Genomic DNA, 19,936 nt, shown 5'->3' on the forward strand with positions numbered 1-19,936 from the left:
ACTATCAGGTGTGCGAGTTTCCTACTTGAACTATCACCAACTATTTATCAAAACATACCTCAACAACGAATTGCTCCCATTTCTTACCTTAAATATCGCCATTGTACAAGTATGAAACTCGATAAACCAGGATACTTTAGATATGTTTTTGATAGTTAACTCTATACGTCCTTCAACAAAGACCGCCTGAGAAATGATCAAAACTAGCTTTGGATTGAGATAGTTGATTGACGGATGGATTAATGAAAGGTAAGAACACAATCACATCACAACAAACTGCAGCAACTCTTGACTCACCAACTCCCTCATTAGTCAAGATGACACAAAGGCTTTTTATAAGCTTACATTACTAAGTTCTAACAAGAAGTTTAGCAGATCTGGACAGCTACAAATTACCTCAGCACAACTAGTGTCTCTGCTGAAAGTCTAAATTTATGGCATATAGTAGTAATGGTACAGGCGATAAATCCTTATAGAGCAATATTTAGGACCTAAATCTATGAATTTTGCATACACATGTCTCTCATGAACAGTCAGAGTATCTATAATTGACAACACTACAGTCATCCAAATGAAGCAAGAAGAGCAAAAGGTTAGAATTAGAGAGAACCGTTGCTCAAGGCTTGGCCTCGTTAGCGTTGCTGCCATTCTCAGTTACTTCACCCTCCACCTTACTTTTTTCAATGTTCATCAAATTATCTTGATCATCAGTACTCTTTGCTGCAGCACTAGTTTTCTGTTCTCCTGCCGCTTGATGATTCTTTTCCTCAGCAGCGCTACAATCGAATTTTTCTGTTTCAGTAGGAATGTTTTCTACTTCTTGAACCAGTACAGCCTTTTCCTCTTCAACATCGTTGACATCTTTCTCAACCTGAGCTTCTTCAGTCCGTTTGTTTTCTGCTTCTTGAACCTGTACATCCTTTCCCTCATTTATTTTAGTAGCTTCAGGACCATCAGCTTCTTTATCTGCAGGGACATCTTCAACATCGTCGGGATGTCCAATGTTATCAGTCATTTTGACATCTTGCTCAACCTGAGCTTCCTCGGTAGGTAATATTTCTACTTCTTGAATCTGTACATCCTTTCCCTCCTCGTTAATTTTAGCAGCTTCAGGACCAACAGCTGTTTTATCAGCAGGGGCCTCCTCTTCAACATCTTTATCTGCCATTTTGACGTCCTTCTCAACGTGAGCTTCTTCAGTAGGTATCTTTTCTACTTCTTGAACCTGTACATCCTTTTCCTCGTTAATTTTAGTAGCGTCAGGACCATCAGCTGTTTTATCAACAGGAGCCTCTTCAACATCTTTAGAATGTCCAACGTTATCAGCCATCTCAACATCTTTCTCAACTTGAGCATCTTCTACTTTGTCGTCGACAATTTGACCTTCATCTAAGTTCTCCTTCACAACATCATTCTCAGAAGATTGGATTTCATCTTTCTTCTCCACTTCACTTTCTCCATCTTGAGGTTCATTTTGGTTCTCGTCTTGTTCTTTTTCAACATCTTTCTCAGCTTCCATTGCTGCAGTATCCTTCTCATGCTTTTCAGCTTCCTCCATGTCATCATCCTTTGCTGCTTCAGTTTCTTTAGGGACTTCTTTGTCTTTGGAATCCTTCTTCGAAGCCGAAGACTTTCTGCCTCGTTTCTTAGCAGGCTCACTTTCTGCTGGAGATTGAGTTGCCTTCACCTTTTCAGTGATCCTAGCGGATCTTCTTGGCATTTCACCAGTTCCCCAATCAAAGTCCGCTACTGGCGGACCACCAGGGTGTGACTTCAGGTACTGTTCCAACTGTTTTCTTGTGGTGATCTCCTCCCCTGTTGGTGCAGTAAATACGATGTCGTTCTTCTTTGGAGTACCTCCTTTTTTAGGCAGAAACTGCAAAGGAACAGAAAGAGAGTCAAATTTATACGAAACAACAACAACAACATACCCAGGGTAGTCTACTAAGCGGGGTCTGGGGAGGGTAGAGTGCACACATACTTTACCTCTACCTCAAAGGTAGATAGGTTGTTTCCAATAGACCCTCGGGCTCAAGAAAACAACAAATAATAACAAAAACAGCATATAGTAACAAAACAAAACAGAACAGAACAGAAACTACAACAAAACAATACGATAGTCGAGGTACACGGAATCATCAGATAGTAATAGAAATCGAAAGACAAGAAACTATAGGAGCAATACTACTACTGCTAATATGAACGGACAACAAGACAATCCACTACTACCTACTTTCCTTCTACCCTAAACCGTGACCTCCTCACCCTCCTATCTAAGGTTATGTCCTTCGTAAGTTGAAACTTGAAATTGCGTCATGTCATTTCTAATCACGTCTCTCCAATACTTCTTCGGTCTACCTCTACCTCTCCTGAAAAATCTTCTCCAATCTCTCTTTTGAGTTCCTCAAAATGTTCTTGGTTTTCTTTATCAAAAAAAAAAAGTTCTTGGTTCAGGTGGAAAAGAAATAAAGAAGGCTCAAAAGAGTAGCAAGTAATCTAGGACGTCTTTCCGAAACACAAAACCGTTACTATATAAAGATGATGAGCAATAAAGGCTCAAATCTCCTGCTTAACTTATATCCATGAAGATCCAAATATGTTAGCACACAGTTTGTTAGATGCATTCAAACAGCAGTTTCAGTAGAAAATCAAAATCAGATATAAAGCAGTTCCTACGAGTAAGAATATTTATGACACCATGCATTATCACTAACAACAATCCTTACATTATTATTTACCACATAACAATCCCTACATTGAAATCCTTGCATAACTACACCGTGAACCAAACGACCCCTTAGCACATCAAGCACCCGTAACATGCTAATAGCCCTGTTGCTTTATACTAAAAGGCAACAAATCAAGCAACTGTCTTCCCCTACTGGAAATTGTGTTTACTCATCCAACTATCCAATCCATGCATATCGAAGTAATGCTGTTGCACAACATCTCTGAAAAATGCTTCCAGCTTATCTACAACATAGTCTGACTCTCATACGAGATGAGCATATTTTTCAACAACATTTTTAACATCTCTGAAAAATGCTTCCAGCATATCTACAACATAGTCCGACTCTCTTACGAGATGAGCATATTTTTCAACAATTTTTCTCTGAAAAAGATGTGTTCCTCAAAGACGCCAAGCAAGATCTTAACGACAAAACTCTATCAAAGCTACTGTGCTGAAATGATGGACAATGGAACTTACCCTGTCACATAGACATGTGCAATGATACTCATCGCTCAATTGAAAGAGAATCTCATATCTAGAAAGATCTGATACACACTTCATTTCTACAGGCTCTGAGGGTAAAAGGTATAAGAAAGCGAACACACACTTCAGCTGTGCTCGGTATGGAGGAAAATATTTTCCAATTTCTCATGTTCAGTGGGTCAAATTTTTTGGAAATCATTTTCTCTAGGAAAACGAGTTGCTTAAAAATGAAGAAAATGACTTCCTAGTAGACATAGGGAAAACAAATTCCACAAGTGGCATTTCATATTAATTGTGTCATGCCCACCCTCCAACATACCTCATCGTCACCTCCACCTCAGTAGTCCCTATCCCCACCATCCCACACCCCTACCTCCATCCCCAACTCCCATAGTATTTGTCTAGATTATATACAAATGCTTTTAGGATAATATTTTTTGCTTAAGTACCGAAAACAAGAGAATAGGTAAGAAACCCACTTATTTTCCTAGAAAACATTTTCCTTCATACGAACACACCCTTCATTTCTTAAAAACAAGTAACTTAAGAAAGAATAGGGAGAATGTGAGGCAGGTAACCCCCCCCCCCCCCCGATATATCTTGATTGAAGGGGAAAAAGACAGAACAGTTGATAAAGATGAAGAAAAACAGCCCACGAAAAGATTGCCCTGAAGAAGCTTGGTTCAATCCATGGTTGAACAAAACGCCGAAGCCCAAAGATTGTATGAAGACAAAATAAGACAAAGCCAAAAGTAGCTCAGAGATCACATTCTGAAGCCCAAAAGGAAGATGGCCCAGAAATCAACAATTAATAGAAGTTTCTATTTCAAAAAGGCCGGCTGACATTTAAGAGTCCCTTGGATTACACAAAAGCAGCTCTTATTGAATTCAAGCAAGGAGCCATTAGTTACTTGGTAATAATCAACAACAGTCAAAGACACAAGAAGTATCAAGAAAAGGTTCAGCGGCAACAACTCAAGCTCCCTATAAATTTGAAGTAAAATCTGAAGACAGAGATAGCTCTTTGATTTCAAGCACACTAGAAATTTTGTAATTGTTAGTTAGTGAGCGAGAAAAGCTAGTGGATAAACATTATGTGGTGATTGCGTATAACCACTAGTGACTGTACTACCTTGAAAACTTTTTTTTTATGACAAGGGAAACCCGCAGCCCCTACCCTTTGGGTGCGCACAGGGTAAAAACCCCGCTCCTATGCAATAGCTCACAAACCACACAGGAGAGGTAACCCACACTAGGCAAGCCCGGTGCGACGAGCTCTACCCAGAAGGCAAACCCCTTGCTTTCGCTAGCCAGGGGTTTCGAACTTGAGACCTCCAACATGGAAGTCCCAAGCCTAAACCACTGGGCCGCCACCCCGAAGGGTCTACATTGAAAACATTTGCAAAGAGATAAAAGGCACCACATTGGTGCGCAAACCAGTATAAAAACATTTAGTGTAATTTTATTTTTTGCCCTTAATTTATTCACATTTTCTTTCTAAATTATAGGTGATACATGGCTATCTCTTTGCTATCTAAGCAGAAACTACATTCAGCTTAACTCGACTAAGTTTTGACGATCTACTATTCACCCCCTCCCGCCCCTCCCCCCCAGCCCCCCGCTTGCGTGTTTTCACACAAATCCATTAACTTTATGCTAAAGTAGACCCAAGCTTGTCTCGATGGCCTTCTTCCAACTCCACCCTATGACAACTAATGGCATAACAAGAAGAGGAAAAGAGAAGAGAAAGCTACAAAAAAGGGGAGAAGATCACACTTACGAGAAAAAATGTACACATAAATAGTTATCAGCAATTTCACATTGAAGGAACTCTATAGAACTGACTATTCAAGGAGGCGGCAAATTGTTGACCGGACGTCTTTAGATAAATGATTACCGATTTCAAATACTTATTTAGTGGGATAGCGTCATAGGGATTGCACAATGGATAGTTCACCTCTATTTTTCCTGAAATTGGATGTTTGTTGGTAGAGATGATGAATTGTGATGGGTTTTGCTTAAACAATGTCGTTCGGGTTTCTAGTGGAGCGACTAGATTCCATAACACGTTTAGTGGATGGATTGGAGTACTCAAAGAGTTGACTTTCGAAGTGGAAAATGAAATTTTTTGCTAAAACTTATGAGGTCAAATTTAAGTGCTAGTCACTTGGTTGACTTAGTTGGTATTATTTTGACACGTTAATGATTTACGTAAGCTCGGATATATAGATTGTGAATTGTTGGCATCGTTGGATCCATTGGGGCAAGATTTGGAAAGAGATTCGATGTATGTAGAAGTGACATTTGAACTACTTTTATTAAATGAATTTCATGAATTGTAAACCTATTTTCACTGAATCTTTCATAAATGGTTGGATTGGCTATAAATGCCGAAATGGTAAGATGTAAAGTCTTTTGGGAGTTACTTGAGTTCACCGAGATTGGCCTTGGATATTTTCCTTGTTGGGACATGAAACTACCTGTGCTGGTGTAGGCCTTGAACCAACCTTACGGCTTGGAACTTCGACAGAGTCCCTCCATGAGAGAGTACTATGGTGCTACTTTGTTAGCCTGACAGAGTCGATTCATGCGGCATTACAATGAGACGACTTGAGCAAGTAAGGCATATAATACTTGCCACTATGTACATAGCCTAATTGAATTTTTAGTTGTGTCGATTATAGTGTGGTACTCCTTGTAAATGAAAAACTTTTCTAGATTACATAAAGCTTGGTGTTTAAAGAATGATTGAGAACATGTTTCACAATTAACTCCCAATCAAAACAGTCAAGTTTTCATACACTCTCTCTCTCTCTCCTCAATTTTTATGCGTCTGCTGCCAAAACCAACAACACCACGAGGAGCGGAACACTCAGGTGAGCAAACCCCAGGTAGCTCCTCTGAGATCTGCTCAGCCACGCGCCGTCACGCGCCGCCAGCAGCCCCAGATCTGCGCCGCCACGCGCTACACGCTCCGGCGCGTGTGGCAGTTTCCGGCCATTTTTCGGCTCCGTTTTTTCTCCCAGGGTGGTCGCCTCTGCATTCCTAGGCTGACCATATATTTGTATCCAGTTTTCCGGCGAGTGAACAGTACTTTCCGGCGGTGAACAGTACTTTCCGGCAGTGAACAGTGTTTCGACAGTGACCAGGTTTTACTAACTTGGAGTTGGTACCTCCAATAGTCCATTTCCGATATTTTAGCCTATAAATATTTATTGCACTGCCAAATTAAGTACCTGTCTCACTGTTTTTAAACAATTGCTAACTTGTGCTATACTATTGATCGTCCGTTTATCTGAGAGTAACCTTTCAGTAGCGTATTTCTGCTTTTCTGGCTTTAGTGTGCGATGGTAGAATAGGGTCATGTCCTCGGTTGGGATCAAGGGCCAGGGTTGGGAGGGCTAAGGGGGCGGAGGGAGCTTCTAGATTGAGAGTAGGGTCTTGGAATATTGGGACCTTATCGGGAAAGTCCATAGAGTTAGTTAAGATTCTTAAGAAGAGGAAGATTAATATAGCTTGCGTCCAAGAGACTAAATGGGTAGGACCTAAAGCTAAGGAGGTGGATGGGTTCAAACTTTGGTTCTCGGGCAAGTCGAGGTTTAAGAATGGAGTAGGGATCTTAGTAGATAGCGAGCTTAGAGATCAGGTGGTAGAGGTTAAGAGGACAAATGATAGGATGATGACGATTAAGTTAGTCGTTGAAGGGATCACCCTGAACATTATTAGTGCCTATGCGCCGCAAGTGGGGTTGGACGAGGAGACAAAAAGGCGCTTTTGGGAGGACTTGGACGAAGTGGTGGTCAGTATACCGCCTACTGAGAAGCTATTCATAGGAGGAGATTTCAATGGGCACATTGGGTCTGTTTCGACGGGCTATGACGAGGTGCATGGAGGATTTGGCTTCGGGTGCAGGAATAGTGGAGGAGCCTCACTCTTGGAGTTCGCAAAGGCTTTTGGTTTAAGGGTGGCCAACTCGAGTTTCCCAAAGAAGGAGGAACAATTGGTAACCTTTCGTAGCTCGAGGGCGGCGACGCAAATAGACTTCTGGCTACTTAGAAAAGAGGATAAAAGCCTCTGTAAGGACTGCAAGGTCATACCAAGTGAGTACCTTACGACCCAACATAAACTATTGGTCATGGACTTGGAGATAAGAAGGAAGAAGAAGAAGAGGGTCGTGGATGACCGACCGAGGATTAGGTGGGGTCGTTTGACTCCGTCTAGTGCCCTAGAGATGGGGGAGAAGCTGATGGCTATGGGGGCGTGGGATAGTAGAGGGGAGGCGAGCAGTATGAGGGATAGGACGGCCAGCTGCATTAGGGAAACAGCTAGAGAGGTGCTGGGGGTCTCACGAGGCCGCCATGGCGGACACCGAGGGGATTGGTGGTGGAATGGAGAAGTCCAGGAAAAGGTAGAAGCAAAGAAGCAGGCATATGTAAAGTTGGTATAGCAAGGATGATGAAGAGAAGCGAACGAACAGGAAAAAGTATAAGTTAGCGAATAAGGAGGCGAAGATGGCAGTTTCGACGGCCAAAACGGCAGCCTTTGAACGCCTCTATGCAGAACTAGAGGAAAAAGGCGGAGATAAGAAGCTATTTAAGCTTGCCAAGGCGAGAGAGAGGAAGTCACGCGACTTGGATCAAGTGAAGTACATCAAGGACGAGGATGGTCAAGTACTGGTACAGGAATCCCGCATTAGACAGAGATGGCAGTCATACTTTCACGAACTCTTGAACGAAGGAGGGGACAGAGACTTTGTGTTGGGAGACTTGGAGCACTTGGATAGGCGTCGCGACTTTGGGTATTGTAGGAGAATAAAGGTTGAGGAGGTTATGGGAGCTGTTCGTAGGATAAGCAGGGGAAAAGCGACCGGACCTGACGAGATCCCTGGGGAATTTTGGAAGAATGCAGGTAGGGTAGGATTGGAGTGGCTGACTGCGCTGTTTAATGTCATTTTCAGGACATCGAAGATGCCTGAAGAATGGAGGTGGAGTACAATCATTCCCGTGTACAAGAACAAGGGAGACATTCAAAGCTGCAACAACTATAGAGGTATCAAGCTGCTAAGTCACACTATGAAAGTGTGGGAAAGGGTGATAGAAATGAGAGTGAGGAGTAGTGCGTCTATTTCAGAGAACCAGTTTGGATTTATGCCGGGGCGCTCGACTACAGAAGCCATTCATATCTTAAGGAGATTGGTAGAGCAGTATAGGGAGCGGAAAAGGGACTTACACATGATATTTATTGACCTAGAAAAGGCCTATGACAAAGTTCCAAGGGAGGTCCTATGGAGATGCTTGGAGGCGAAATGTTTACCTGTGGCATACATTAGAGCGATTAAAGACATGTATGATGGAGCTAAGACCAGGGTAAGGACGGTAGGGGGGGACTCGGAGCACTTTCCTGTTACGATGGGGTTGCACCAGGGATCGACTCTTAGCCCGTTTCTATTCGCCCTGGTGATGGATCAATTGACTAGACAAATACAAGGTGAGGTGCCTTGGTGTATGTTGTTCGCAGATGACATAGTCCTGATTGACGAGACTCACAACGGAGTTAACGACAAGCTGGAGGGCTGGAGACAGACGTTGGAGTCTAAAGGATTTAAATTGAGTAGGACCAAGACAGAATACTTGGAGTGCAGTTTCAGTGGCCTGCCGCGTGAGGCTGACGGGGAAGTGAGGCTTGGTACCCAGGCCATTCAAAAGAAAAGAAGCTTCAAATACCTTGGGTCTATTATACAGGAAGATGGGGATATCGACGACGATGTTTCACACCGCATCAGTGCAGGGTGGATGAAATGGAGGCTCGCCTCCGGAGTGCTGTGTGACAAGAAAGTGCCACCAAAACTCAAAGGCAAGTTCTACAAAGTGGTGGTTAGACCGACCCTATTGTACGGGGTGGAGTGTTGGCCAATCAAGAAACTTCATGTCCAGAAGATGAGAGTCGCGGAAATGCGAATGCTGCGGTGGATGTGTGGGCACACTAGGATGGATAGAATTAGGAATGAAGATATCCGAGACAAGGTAGGAGTGGCATCGGTGGAGGACAAGATGCGGGAAGCGAGACTGAGATGGTTTGGGCATGTCAAGAGGAGAGACACAGATGCTCCAGTGCGGAGGTGCGAGAGGTTGGCTATGGACGGTTTCAGGAGGGGCAAAGGGAGGCCGAAGAAATATTGGGAAGAGGTCATTAGACATGATATGGCACAGTTGCAGCTCTCCGAGGACATGACCTTAGATAGGAGGCTATGGAGGACTCAGACTAAGATAGTGGGCTAGGTGGCCGATCGGTTCTCCATAGTAGTCGTAGTCGCGCTCATTTGTCTTAACATAGGATTTTGCATGGGATTACTGCTTATATTAGTTGGCCCAGTCTACTTTGGGTATCCTATTTTATCTATAGTAGTTAATGCCTCTTTATCCCCGATCTTTCCTACCCTGACTTTATCGCTTTATCGCTCTCATTATTTATATCTTTATATTGTCTGTTATATGTCTGGCTTTACTGACCTATGTCTTGTTTTTCCTTGTTTTTCCTTGTTTCTCCTCCCTTGTTCTTCTCTCTTAAGCCGAGGGTCTTTCGGAAACAGCCGCCCTACCTTTTAAGGTGGGGGTTAGGTCTGCGTACACTCTACCCTCCCCAGACCCCACATGGTGGGATCACACTGGGTTCGTTGTTGTTGTTGTTGTAATCGTTAATTGATACAAATGTTCCTACTTATATCGATTGTTATGCATGTATCATATGTTATTAGCTTTTGGCTCACTTCTAGGGGAAACGACATGTGGAGCTTAGGCTTGTTGGCCAAATTTCCATTTCTAGTTTCAAGGACTGGGACTATGCAACCCAAGCCCCGTAGATAGGATCGTTCCACATCCCGTGTCAATACTTTTGGGGAGGCTCCACACTTGTATTCGTGGAGGACATCCATTATTAACTTTTGGGTCACCAGGGCTTGTCTTGGTTAATTATTTCATTATGTATCGTAAAGATTCCATAGACAGTTGTGGTTGTTATTTTGGGTGGTATTTCTTTGGCTACTCATGTGGCATGCATGAATGAAACTCTTCACCTTTTTTCAAAAAATCTCATCCATCTCTATCACTTGAGAGTGGAAGCATATATCAATATAACAAAATGTAGAAAACAGAGGAGAATAAATCTACTAAGAATGGAACACCCTCCATTCCTAGTAGGATTTCAAATCAGCTACTAAAATAAGATGGCATTATGAGGTACAGAAAACCTCATTTAGCCAGATAAAACAGTCAAGGGACATCAAAATTGTGAATAATTCTATAAATGACTCTTTCAAGAGAGAAAATTCCTACTAATTTCCTTCTAAAAGAGGGAAGTTGAGCTTTGTCCATTGGCAATTCACCTCTAACATCTTTAGGAAGCCTGTTGTAGTAAAAAAACTGAACCTTTTCCTTACACCGGAGACCCTGATTAGCCAAAATGTCAACCACTTTCTTTCCTTCCCTATAACAGTGATAAATACTCCAGCTAGCAAATTTAGAAGTTTGCTTCTGTATTTCATCAATGATCTCCCATAAGTTCCAAGGTGGTTCATAACCTTCATTACCTAGTCAGTGGGCAACTTAGAATCACACTCCATCACAATGTTTTTGATCCCTTTTGAAACACACCAGTCGATCCCAGATTTAAGGACCATAGCTTCTGCCATGTCGTTAGACATAATTTCTAGAGGCATCACAAAGGCACTGATTATTTGACCATGCTTATTTCTAATAATCCCTCCAGCACACTAGGCCCTCGCATTATCCTTAGAGCAGCCATCAGTGTTCAGTCTCAAGAAACTCTTTTCCTTGTGCATTTTCTTTTAAATGAAAGGTGGTTGGTTTAAAGATTAAATCCATGCTTTGGTTTTAAGGTTGGTTTCCTCGGGTCGGGTAGAGCTGCGAGTGCAGGTCACGTGGATTTGGGCCGTGATACATACCTGAATATGTACCCTGAATCTTAAAAGTTAGATCATGAAGGATCCGGCATTTAGATCATGAAGGATCCGGCATTTAGATCCGCACCCATATTGGACACCCGCATCCTAGTCCAAGCAACTTAGCTCTTCAAACCCCAAAAAAATCAACCTTGGAACCAAAAAAGCTAAAAATTAAACCATACCCATAAAACCAGTTTTTGAATAACTGCAAAAACCAGAGCTAAGACACGAACTTTACTCAAAATAACCAAAAAAATGGAACTTTTCAAGATAGCATAGAGAGTTAACTTGGGAATATCCAAAAGCCGGAGAAAACCCCTCTCTTAAACCTCCGTAGCAGTATTTTGGTGCTTTTTGTTCATCAATCATACCTTATCCAAGAAAAAACTGTGTCTTAAGACTAACAAAACCCAAAACTACAGAAAATTAGACAAAACCCATTAAAACAATTGCAAGTACCAAAGCTAAAGAATCGAACTTTTCATGGAATCAACAAAAATTGCAACTTTTCTAAGAAACTAGAGGCTGGGTCAAAACCAAAAACTCAACCTGAGAACCATAAAATAAGCAAAATTAAACAACACCCACAAAACCCATTGTAGAAAAATTGCAAATAACAAAGCCAAAGAAACAAATTTTACATGAACCCAACTGAAAATCTGAAGAACTTCAAGAACTGAACATGATAAAGCCTGAGAAAAACCCATCTCCTAAACGACCCTTACTCATCAAAACCAAAAACTCAACCTCAGAACCACAAAAATAAGCAAAATTAAACAATACCCACAAACCCCATTGTAGGAAATTTGCAAATACAAAAGCTAAAGAAACAAACTTCACATAAACTCAACAAAAAATTGGAACTTTTCTAGAGACATTCAAGAACTGAACATGATAAAGCCAGATAAAAACCCTATTGTCCTAAAGGACCCTTACTCATCAAAACCAAAAATTCAACCTGAGAACCTCAAAAATAAGCAAAATTAAACAATACCCATTGTAGAAATATTGCATATAACTAAGCTAAAGAAACAAAATTTACATAAACCCAACAAAAAAATTAGAACTTTCCTGGAGAACTTCAAGAACTAAACATAAGCTAAAACCCTATCTGGACTCTTACTTCATCAAAACCACAAATTCAACCTGAAAACTACAAATTAAGCAAAATTAAACAAAACCCACAAACCCCATTGTTGAAAAATTGCAAACAACAAAGCTAAAGAAACAAACTTTACATAAACTCAACAAAAAATTGGAACTTTTTTGAAGAACTTCAAGAACTGAACATAAGCTTAACGACTCAGAAAAAAAAAAAGAGATACCTTCTTGTTCCAACTAGGAGGAGCCGGAAGCTCAATGGACACAACTTCATTTTTCTCCACTGATTTCGCCATTTCCCACCTAACCAAAATTTCCCCCAAAAAAAAGAGCAAAACCAACTAACTGCAAAATGGGTATTACCCAATTTCTCCTATAAAATAGGAACTAAAAATACTTTTTTTATCTTTTTTTTTTTTACTCTACTTTTTTCTTGGGTAGGCAAAATCTTGTTTGGAAGTGCAAGGAATTTAGTGCAAATTTGACCAAAAAACAAACACATTGCTGAGGTTGTTTAATGTTTTACTGTTGATGTTATTTGTTTTTAATAGATTTCAAGGGCTAGGATCAACTTGTATGACACGTGTCATTATTTGGAAATTTCTTCTTTTTATTATTTTTAATTTTTGTCATCACTTTTTTTTTTAATCTTCACTTTTTCTTGCCCAATTTGATTATTTTGCAGAACAATGTAGAACTGGCAGTTAACTGGTTTTCTTCACCTTTTATAAGGATATGAATTAAGGCAAAGGAAAAAAAATAGAATAAAACTCTTACTGTGTTTTTATTTCTAAAAATAGAAAAGAAATAGTATGTTTTAAACAGTGTGAGTATAATCTCAATGTGGATTAAATAGGCATATTCATAGCAGGAAAAGTGAAACTTTTACAGCATTGTATATACATATACCATACGTCTTTTTAACTAAAATTTGAAGTTTTTAAGAATATTTTTTAGCGTAATTTACGTAAATCACATAATGTTAAGAGCTAATTACATTATTTCACTACTTTTTTCCAAATTATAAAAATTCTTTAAAATTTATGAATTTCGAATACATCACTGGACTTTCAGATACATCAGCAGACATTCGGATTTATGGGGAAGGGATGTATCAGAGAAGAGATAGAGATGTATCAGAGATGGAATAGGACATCCGGATACATAGAGGAGGGATGTATCCGAGAGGAGAGAGATGTATCTGAGAGGGAGAAATATATCCGAGATGGGAGGAATGTATACGAGAGGGGGATGAGGATGTATTAGAGAGAGAAGATTGATGTATCCGAGAGGGAATTTTTGAAAAAAATTTAAATGGTAGAAAATTTTAGAGATTATGATAAAATAAGAGATGTATTTAGATAGTTTTTCCTTTTTTTTAAGGACCACATTTTATGATCAGCTTGGCCAACTGCATAATGGGCTCAGTTAATATTGGGCTGTTAAAATATCAAGTTGGTTGCTGATGACAAAAGCCCATTGATTTTATATCAGATAACGAAAGAGTAATTGCACGGATTAGCCACTTTTCAATTTGTAATTGAAAAATAGTCACTAAAGTTTTAAATTTCACGGGTGGAAATACATCACAATGTTTTTCTTTCAATTGTTAGGTGGTTATTTGTGATTTTTATCCAAAAAAGAAAGGTAAAATTCACAAATAATCACTTTTTATAAACCTCATAATTGAATAAGAACTACTATTGTGGAGTTTCAAATTTAACATGTGAAACTTAGAGACATTGTCATGAAGTTTTGCCTGTTAAATTTAGAACTCCGTAAAAATGTTTAATTTTTAAATACGATCTTATATAAGAAGTAAAAATGTGTAATAACCATCTTTCAGCCTGTTATTGAAAAAATAATCATTGTCATGAAATTTTAATTTCTACAATGAAATCTTTGATATAGTATCTAGAATTTCACTTGTAGAAGTTGAAACTTTAATACAATAGCTACTTTTAAATTATAGAAATTGAAAAATGATTGTCTATGAAATTTTCTCCCATGTAAAGGTGTGAATACGAACCTTAAATGACGGATATTTTGGATCAAAGGTAGTAATGTTCAAATAACAAGAAGGTTGAATGTATAGATAACCCTTTAAATTTTCAGTGAATTTTATTTAGACACTAGAACTGCAAGTTTAAGGTTTTTACGACTTACTGAGGCTAATGCGTATAATTAAAGAAGATAATATATTTTAAGTGGTTAACTTATCTATACAATGAACACTTGAAAATACCACATAAAAGCTTGAGTCAAAAGTACCTGATAAGAACACTTCATCATATGTTTGTTTAATCAAAACTTTGAATGCTTAAATAAAATTTATTGACAACTTTTAGAAGACGACAAAATATTTAAACTACTCCTTCTATTCACAATAATTGTTCACTATTGACTTGACACAAAAATTAAAATGTAGTAAACTATAGAGGTAATTTTACCAAATCACCCTTATTAAATACAAGTCATCTAAATATTGAAAATGAATAATATTTAATAACAATGGTAAAATAGACACTTTATGATAAAATATTTATTGATTTTATAAAGTGGATAAATATTTATTGAACATTTCAAAATAATATAGTGGACAAATAAAAATAAACGAAAGTATTCAAAGTCAAGTAAATAATTGAGTTTTTTTACTGTGTTGGTTTGGGGTGGGGTGGGGGGGCAATTTATAAAGCTATACAAGTTTTGGCCAAATGGGCACATTAATTGGTGAAAGAGATATATCAAATTAAATGGAAACATGAGTGTGTCATGTGTCATATCTCATACTTGAAGGGCCATTTATTACATTTTAGAATTGAAAATGACTCTACAATCTACTTATCGGTATATATTTGACCTCTTCATTCCTTCTTTTTTTTCGTTTAATTTAACCCTATCTCGATTAATTTGAATTCATATCAAATAAATAAGCCTATATTGAATGGGTAAAACATTCTTTTTTTTATTTTTTTTATTTTTAGAATTAAATTTTGAAATCTCAAATATAAGGGCGGTAAAGATGATAAATAGACGAATTACATAAACACAAATCGAAATCTAACATGTCCCTAATTAATGTACTTAAAACACAGATTGTATTATTAATGAGCAAGTTGAATTGAATATGAGTTGATCTATAATGTGTATATCCTAGAATGAGTTGACTAAAACATTTACAAATACATAGTGCTTTACAATAGTCCAAATTACAATAACAATAACATATGTAGTGTAATTTTATAAATGATGTTCGAAGAGAATAATGTATATAGAACCTTATTTCTATCTTGAGAAGACAAAGCGTCTATTCCGAATAGATACTCGACTCAAATAAAGCATATTATAAAATTATAAAGAAAAATATAATAATATACTAGAGAAATACTAAAAACAATAGAGAAAAGAACTACAATAACAATAAATAATATGATAATTAAAACTAAAAAAATATCATATAAATATATTTATATTAGATATGTACATTAAAAAATTAATAAATACATGACACATATAGTAAAATAGCCTAGCTACTATGATAACATTTAAATATCATTGTAAAATTATAGAATAGTATTTTCCACAGTATATGTGTGGCCATTAATCATGACACTTGCTAAGATTAAAAAGGTATCTCCAAAAAGGGAAAAAAGTGAAGAAAAGATGCTCGAGGAATAAAGCACCACCAAAATCTATTATTATTACTACTACTCTGTGGTTGAAATAATAGCAGCACTTTATACTCTTGTTAACATAGAAATATTTAGAATATTATTGCAATTTAATGTTACAATTTTATTTTTTTTATCTTATATTTTACATCATCAATCAATGTTATTGTTGGTGCACTAAAATGTAAGGGATTTTTGACAATCAAGTCAAATTGACATACAATAGTAGCAATATAAGAGATAAAGATTTAGCGGTAATAATATAATTGTTGCTATATAATATATATTTATATTTAGCAACATTGATAAATATGAATATTTATAATTATCATCACGCTATATAAACGTCACTAAGTATTTTAGCAACTTTGATTGTAATAAAATTAATTCAATTACCGTTAAATATTTTTGCAACAATATTAAAATAAATAAATTCTATTACCACTAAATATCTCTTTTATGATAATATAGCTAAGTATTCTCCCTATCAAGTCTAATATATATATTATAATTACAAAATAGTATTGTATATTTTTTTGGTACGTTAGAAAAGACAAAAAAATTAAATCTTCATCATGTTTGTGCCCTTATTAGATCTTCATCAAGTTTGTGCCTTTCATTTGCCGAGAAGTCCGCATACTTACTCGCCTCTCTCCATATGTATTTGATAAAGACTTTAATTTGTTGATATTTCAAATATGATCTCTAGTCTTCAATAATATTCCTAAAAGGATGGTGTTATATTTCCTCATCTTTAATCAATTTGATAATAAGTAAACAATAAGTTTCCACCTCTATATCTTGATATTCGATGAATTTAATTAGCTACAATTAACCCTTTTTTATGCTTCATAATTCTATAGTGAGATTTATCGTAGATTTCACCTTACCTCCCAACAACTATTTTCTATGATCATTTTTAAAGATTCCTCCCAAAACGGCATCTTCAGACCATATCTTGACAGTACCATCAATGTTAAGTTTTATCTTTCTTGTATAAAAAAAAACTTGTCATATGAAAAGAAAAAATATTTTTTTTTTAAAATATGAAATTTCGCCCCCCTAGTCCGCTGTGGTATTGCAGAGAGATTGATAGGGAAAGGGCATAGCCTCACCATTATCTTCTTCATCAACACATTCAATTATAATGTCAAGAAACAAACAAACATGTTATAAGCCCCCTATACCCCATGCCCTCATCCCCACCATTAAAAAAATATAGAAATTTTTATTTTAAAAAAATAGTATGCTTATAGTGTACAAAGATTTTAATATTATCTGATCATCTAAAAAATAATTATACACATAATTCACATATTTATAGCCCACGATTATTAGAATTAATAACGGAAAAAATGAAGGCGAGTCATTTTTTTATAATAGGCAAATATACACTCAATAATACAAAATATAATTATATACACTGATAATTTATATATTATATACCGTAAATTTAAAAAAATCATAAGGTAAGATCACCCAAGTAATATTTGAAGGAACTAACATGAAAATGTATATTAAATCGATAGCACATAAAATCATAAATGGAGAAGTTATAGGAATCTCCTTTAGCGGAAGAGAAATTTGGAGACTAATATCCTTTCTATCGCTTGTCTTTGCCTTTTGCTTTCATTTGGTCTCTTTCTTTAAAGCGCATGGTAAAGAAGTAGCCAACTGGCTGTCCTCGATCTTTCATTCAGTCTTTTCTCATTGTGTGAATAAGATCTTAGTTTGTATGGACATTCTGGGCAAGTTGCAACCACTAATTGAAGATTTAATTAGACCAATCATAATTAACCACCACCATCTTAATTACTCACTTCCAATTAATGACTAGATATTATATAAGTATTGACCTAAGCTCTTACTCAGGAGCTCGACTCATGAATCATACATGAATTGTCTCGTAAGACTCTTCCTAAGAACTTGAAGCCCCCTTTTTTCATAGAAAAATAATCATTTACAAGACAAAAAAGATTAAATCACACTTAAAATTATGGTCAATGACAATTATCACGCCATATTAAAGCAAGTCATAGTCTAAATCCTAATAAAGAAAAATCATACGTATAATGAAAGTTTCGTCTCATGTGTCGTTAAGTCGTACACTATATATGCATATGTATATAGATGAAACGTCTAAGGTCAACAGTAATTACTAAAATCATATATATATTTATCCTAATGGGCTTTCAGATTACGTACCTTTTACAAACGATAAATCCTTATTTCCTACTAAATTTATATATAAACCTCCTTAAAATGTGAGATCGATGCATAATCTCATATTAGAAAAATAACTTTAAACATAAAAAAAAACATTTTTTTTCCCTTCGACTTATTCTCTTAGCATAATAAAGCCAAAACATTCTCTCTTCCCCATTCTTCCAACAAAAACCCTAGCCCTTGTTTGGTAATTGGTGGCCAATATCTGACATTTTCTGGAAAAAACCCGGTTTTCTATGAACCGGATATTATATATATATGGGTTTATTCAAAAGTCCTCTGTATAACAACTAGCAGTATTCTTTGCAGTAACTTTTTGTCATTCCCCATTCACCACTTATTGCCGTGGGCTCTATTGAGCTAGCTTAATTTTTTCTATGGACAAGAAAATTATAGAAAATAATATAGTTTTTATGATTGAATCATTATTTTTCAATATAATATTAGATAGATAAAAGATCCAAAGGTTTGAGTACTCTCAACATTACTTATTATCAAAAAGAATATTCATACGTTTAGCTCATGAAGAAAAGAATCAAATATGCACGGCATGCTGAAAAAACTGTTGATTTTTTTTAAAAAAATGATGCAATAAAAAGGATTGAATGTTTCAAATCATTTTGTTAAGTATATGAGAGATTTGAATAGTCAATTTAAAACGCATATTTATATAATTTAAAATTCAAGAAAACTAAAATATCTCAATAACCTAAACTATCTAACAAAAATTTAAATTTAAATAAAGTAGAATACCCCTACAATTATTATTAATCAAATCATCAACAATAACAAAAGCGATTTTTTAATATTCTTCCTTTGCTTTATTGTTGCAATTTATAATATGTGTTAATTAAAGACATAATTGATTAAAGGTGTGTTGCTTTCTAATAGATTATTAGTTTAATTTTGATGAGATAATGATACACTTCAATATGGTATCAGTTAGAGTCTCATCAGCATTATCTAAAAGAATATTCACATATTTGGCTCAAGGAAAAAAAAATTCTATACATAAGCTGAATGTATTGAAAATATAATTAAGTAGTTAGAAGTGTTGCTCCCTTTAATTGCTTAAATTGTCCGATAAGATATATAGTCACACACTTCAATGTGATCGTTAGCTTAATTTTTTATGAGATGATGATACACTTCAATGTGGTATTAGTTCGAGTCTCGTCAACATCATCTTAAAAGAATATTCACATATTTGGCTCAAGAAAAGAATTTCAATCCAACACATAAGGACGAATTTAAGATATAATTAAGTAAATAAAAGTGTTGCCCCTTGAAGGGGAGCCTTGGAATAACTGGTAAAGTTGCTGTCATGTGACCAGGAGGTCACGGGTTCAAGCCTTGGAAACAGCCTCTGGCAGAAATGCAAGGTAAGGCTGCGTACAATAAACCCTTGTGGTCCGGCCCTTTTCCGGACCCCACGCATAGCGAGAGCTTTAGTGCACCGGGCTGCTCTTTATATATATCCTATTCTTATATACAACAAACAATAACATATTCGGTATAAGAAGTATGAGGAGGATATTGTATACATAAATTTAATCCCTATCTTCTGAACATAAAAAAGTTTATTTCTGATAGATTGTCAACTCAATTAATCATTTCAATTCCTTGTATGTAAGTCCTTATCTTCTTAAAAAAAGCGAATAAGAAAAAAATTAAAGGAACTACAACTAGGAAGGGATTATGTGCTTTTATTTACACTTATTTTAGTTACTTTTGTGCACATAAAAACTTTAATTGTGAGCAATA

At 36.6% G+C, this 19,936-nt stretch overlaps 1 protein-coding gene across 2 annotated transcripts; it reads right to left on the reverse strand.

The window, feature by feature from the left end:
• Nucleotides 1-204: 204 nt before the first annotated feature.
• Nucleotides 205-12,718, reverse strand: LOC129904930 (methyl-CpG-binding domain-containing protein 11-like). 2 transcript variants are annotated; one of them, XM_055980342.1, is made up of 3 exons: nt 12,500-12,547; nt 11,463-11,545; nt 205-1,876 (listed from the first exon to the last, which is right to left on the reverse strand). In XM_055980342.1, the coding sequence occupies exons 2-3, from the start codon at nt 11,541-11,543 to the stop codon at nt 617-619; spliced, it is 1,341 nt and encodes a 446-aa protein (XP_055836317.1). In that variant the 5' UTR covers nt 11,544-11,545; nt 12,500-12,547; the 3' UTR covers nt 205-616. The 2 variants fall into 2 exon arrangements, with proteins under 2 accessions (XP_055836317.1, XP_055836318.1); XM_055980343.1 differs by lacking the exon at nt 11,463-11,545 and having other exon boundaries at nt 12,500-12,718.
• Nucleotides 12,719-19,936: the final 7,218 nt, after the last annotated feature.

Source organism: Solanum dulcamara, chromosome 10 (assembly GCF_947179165.1).
Source record: "Solanum dulcamara chromosome 10, daSolDulc1.2, whole genome shotgun sequence".
In the NCBI taxonomy this organism is placed as follows: Eukaryota; Viridiplantae; Streptophyta; class Magnoliopsida; order Solanales; family Solanaceae; genus Solanum; species Solanum dulcamara.

What these genes read in the sequence shown, in the direction of transcription:
- LOC129904930 (XM_055980342.1), bottom strand. Translation starts at nt 11,543, where the DNA reads ATGATTGATGAACAAAAAGCACCAAAATACTGCTACGGAGGTTTAAGA. An exon ending in CGGCTTTTGGATATTCCCAA is followed by an intron (nt 1,877 to 11,462) that starts GTTAACTCTCTA and finishes GTTCCTTTGCAG; the next exon opens with TTTCTGCCTAAAAAAGGAGG.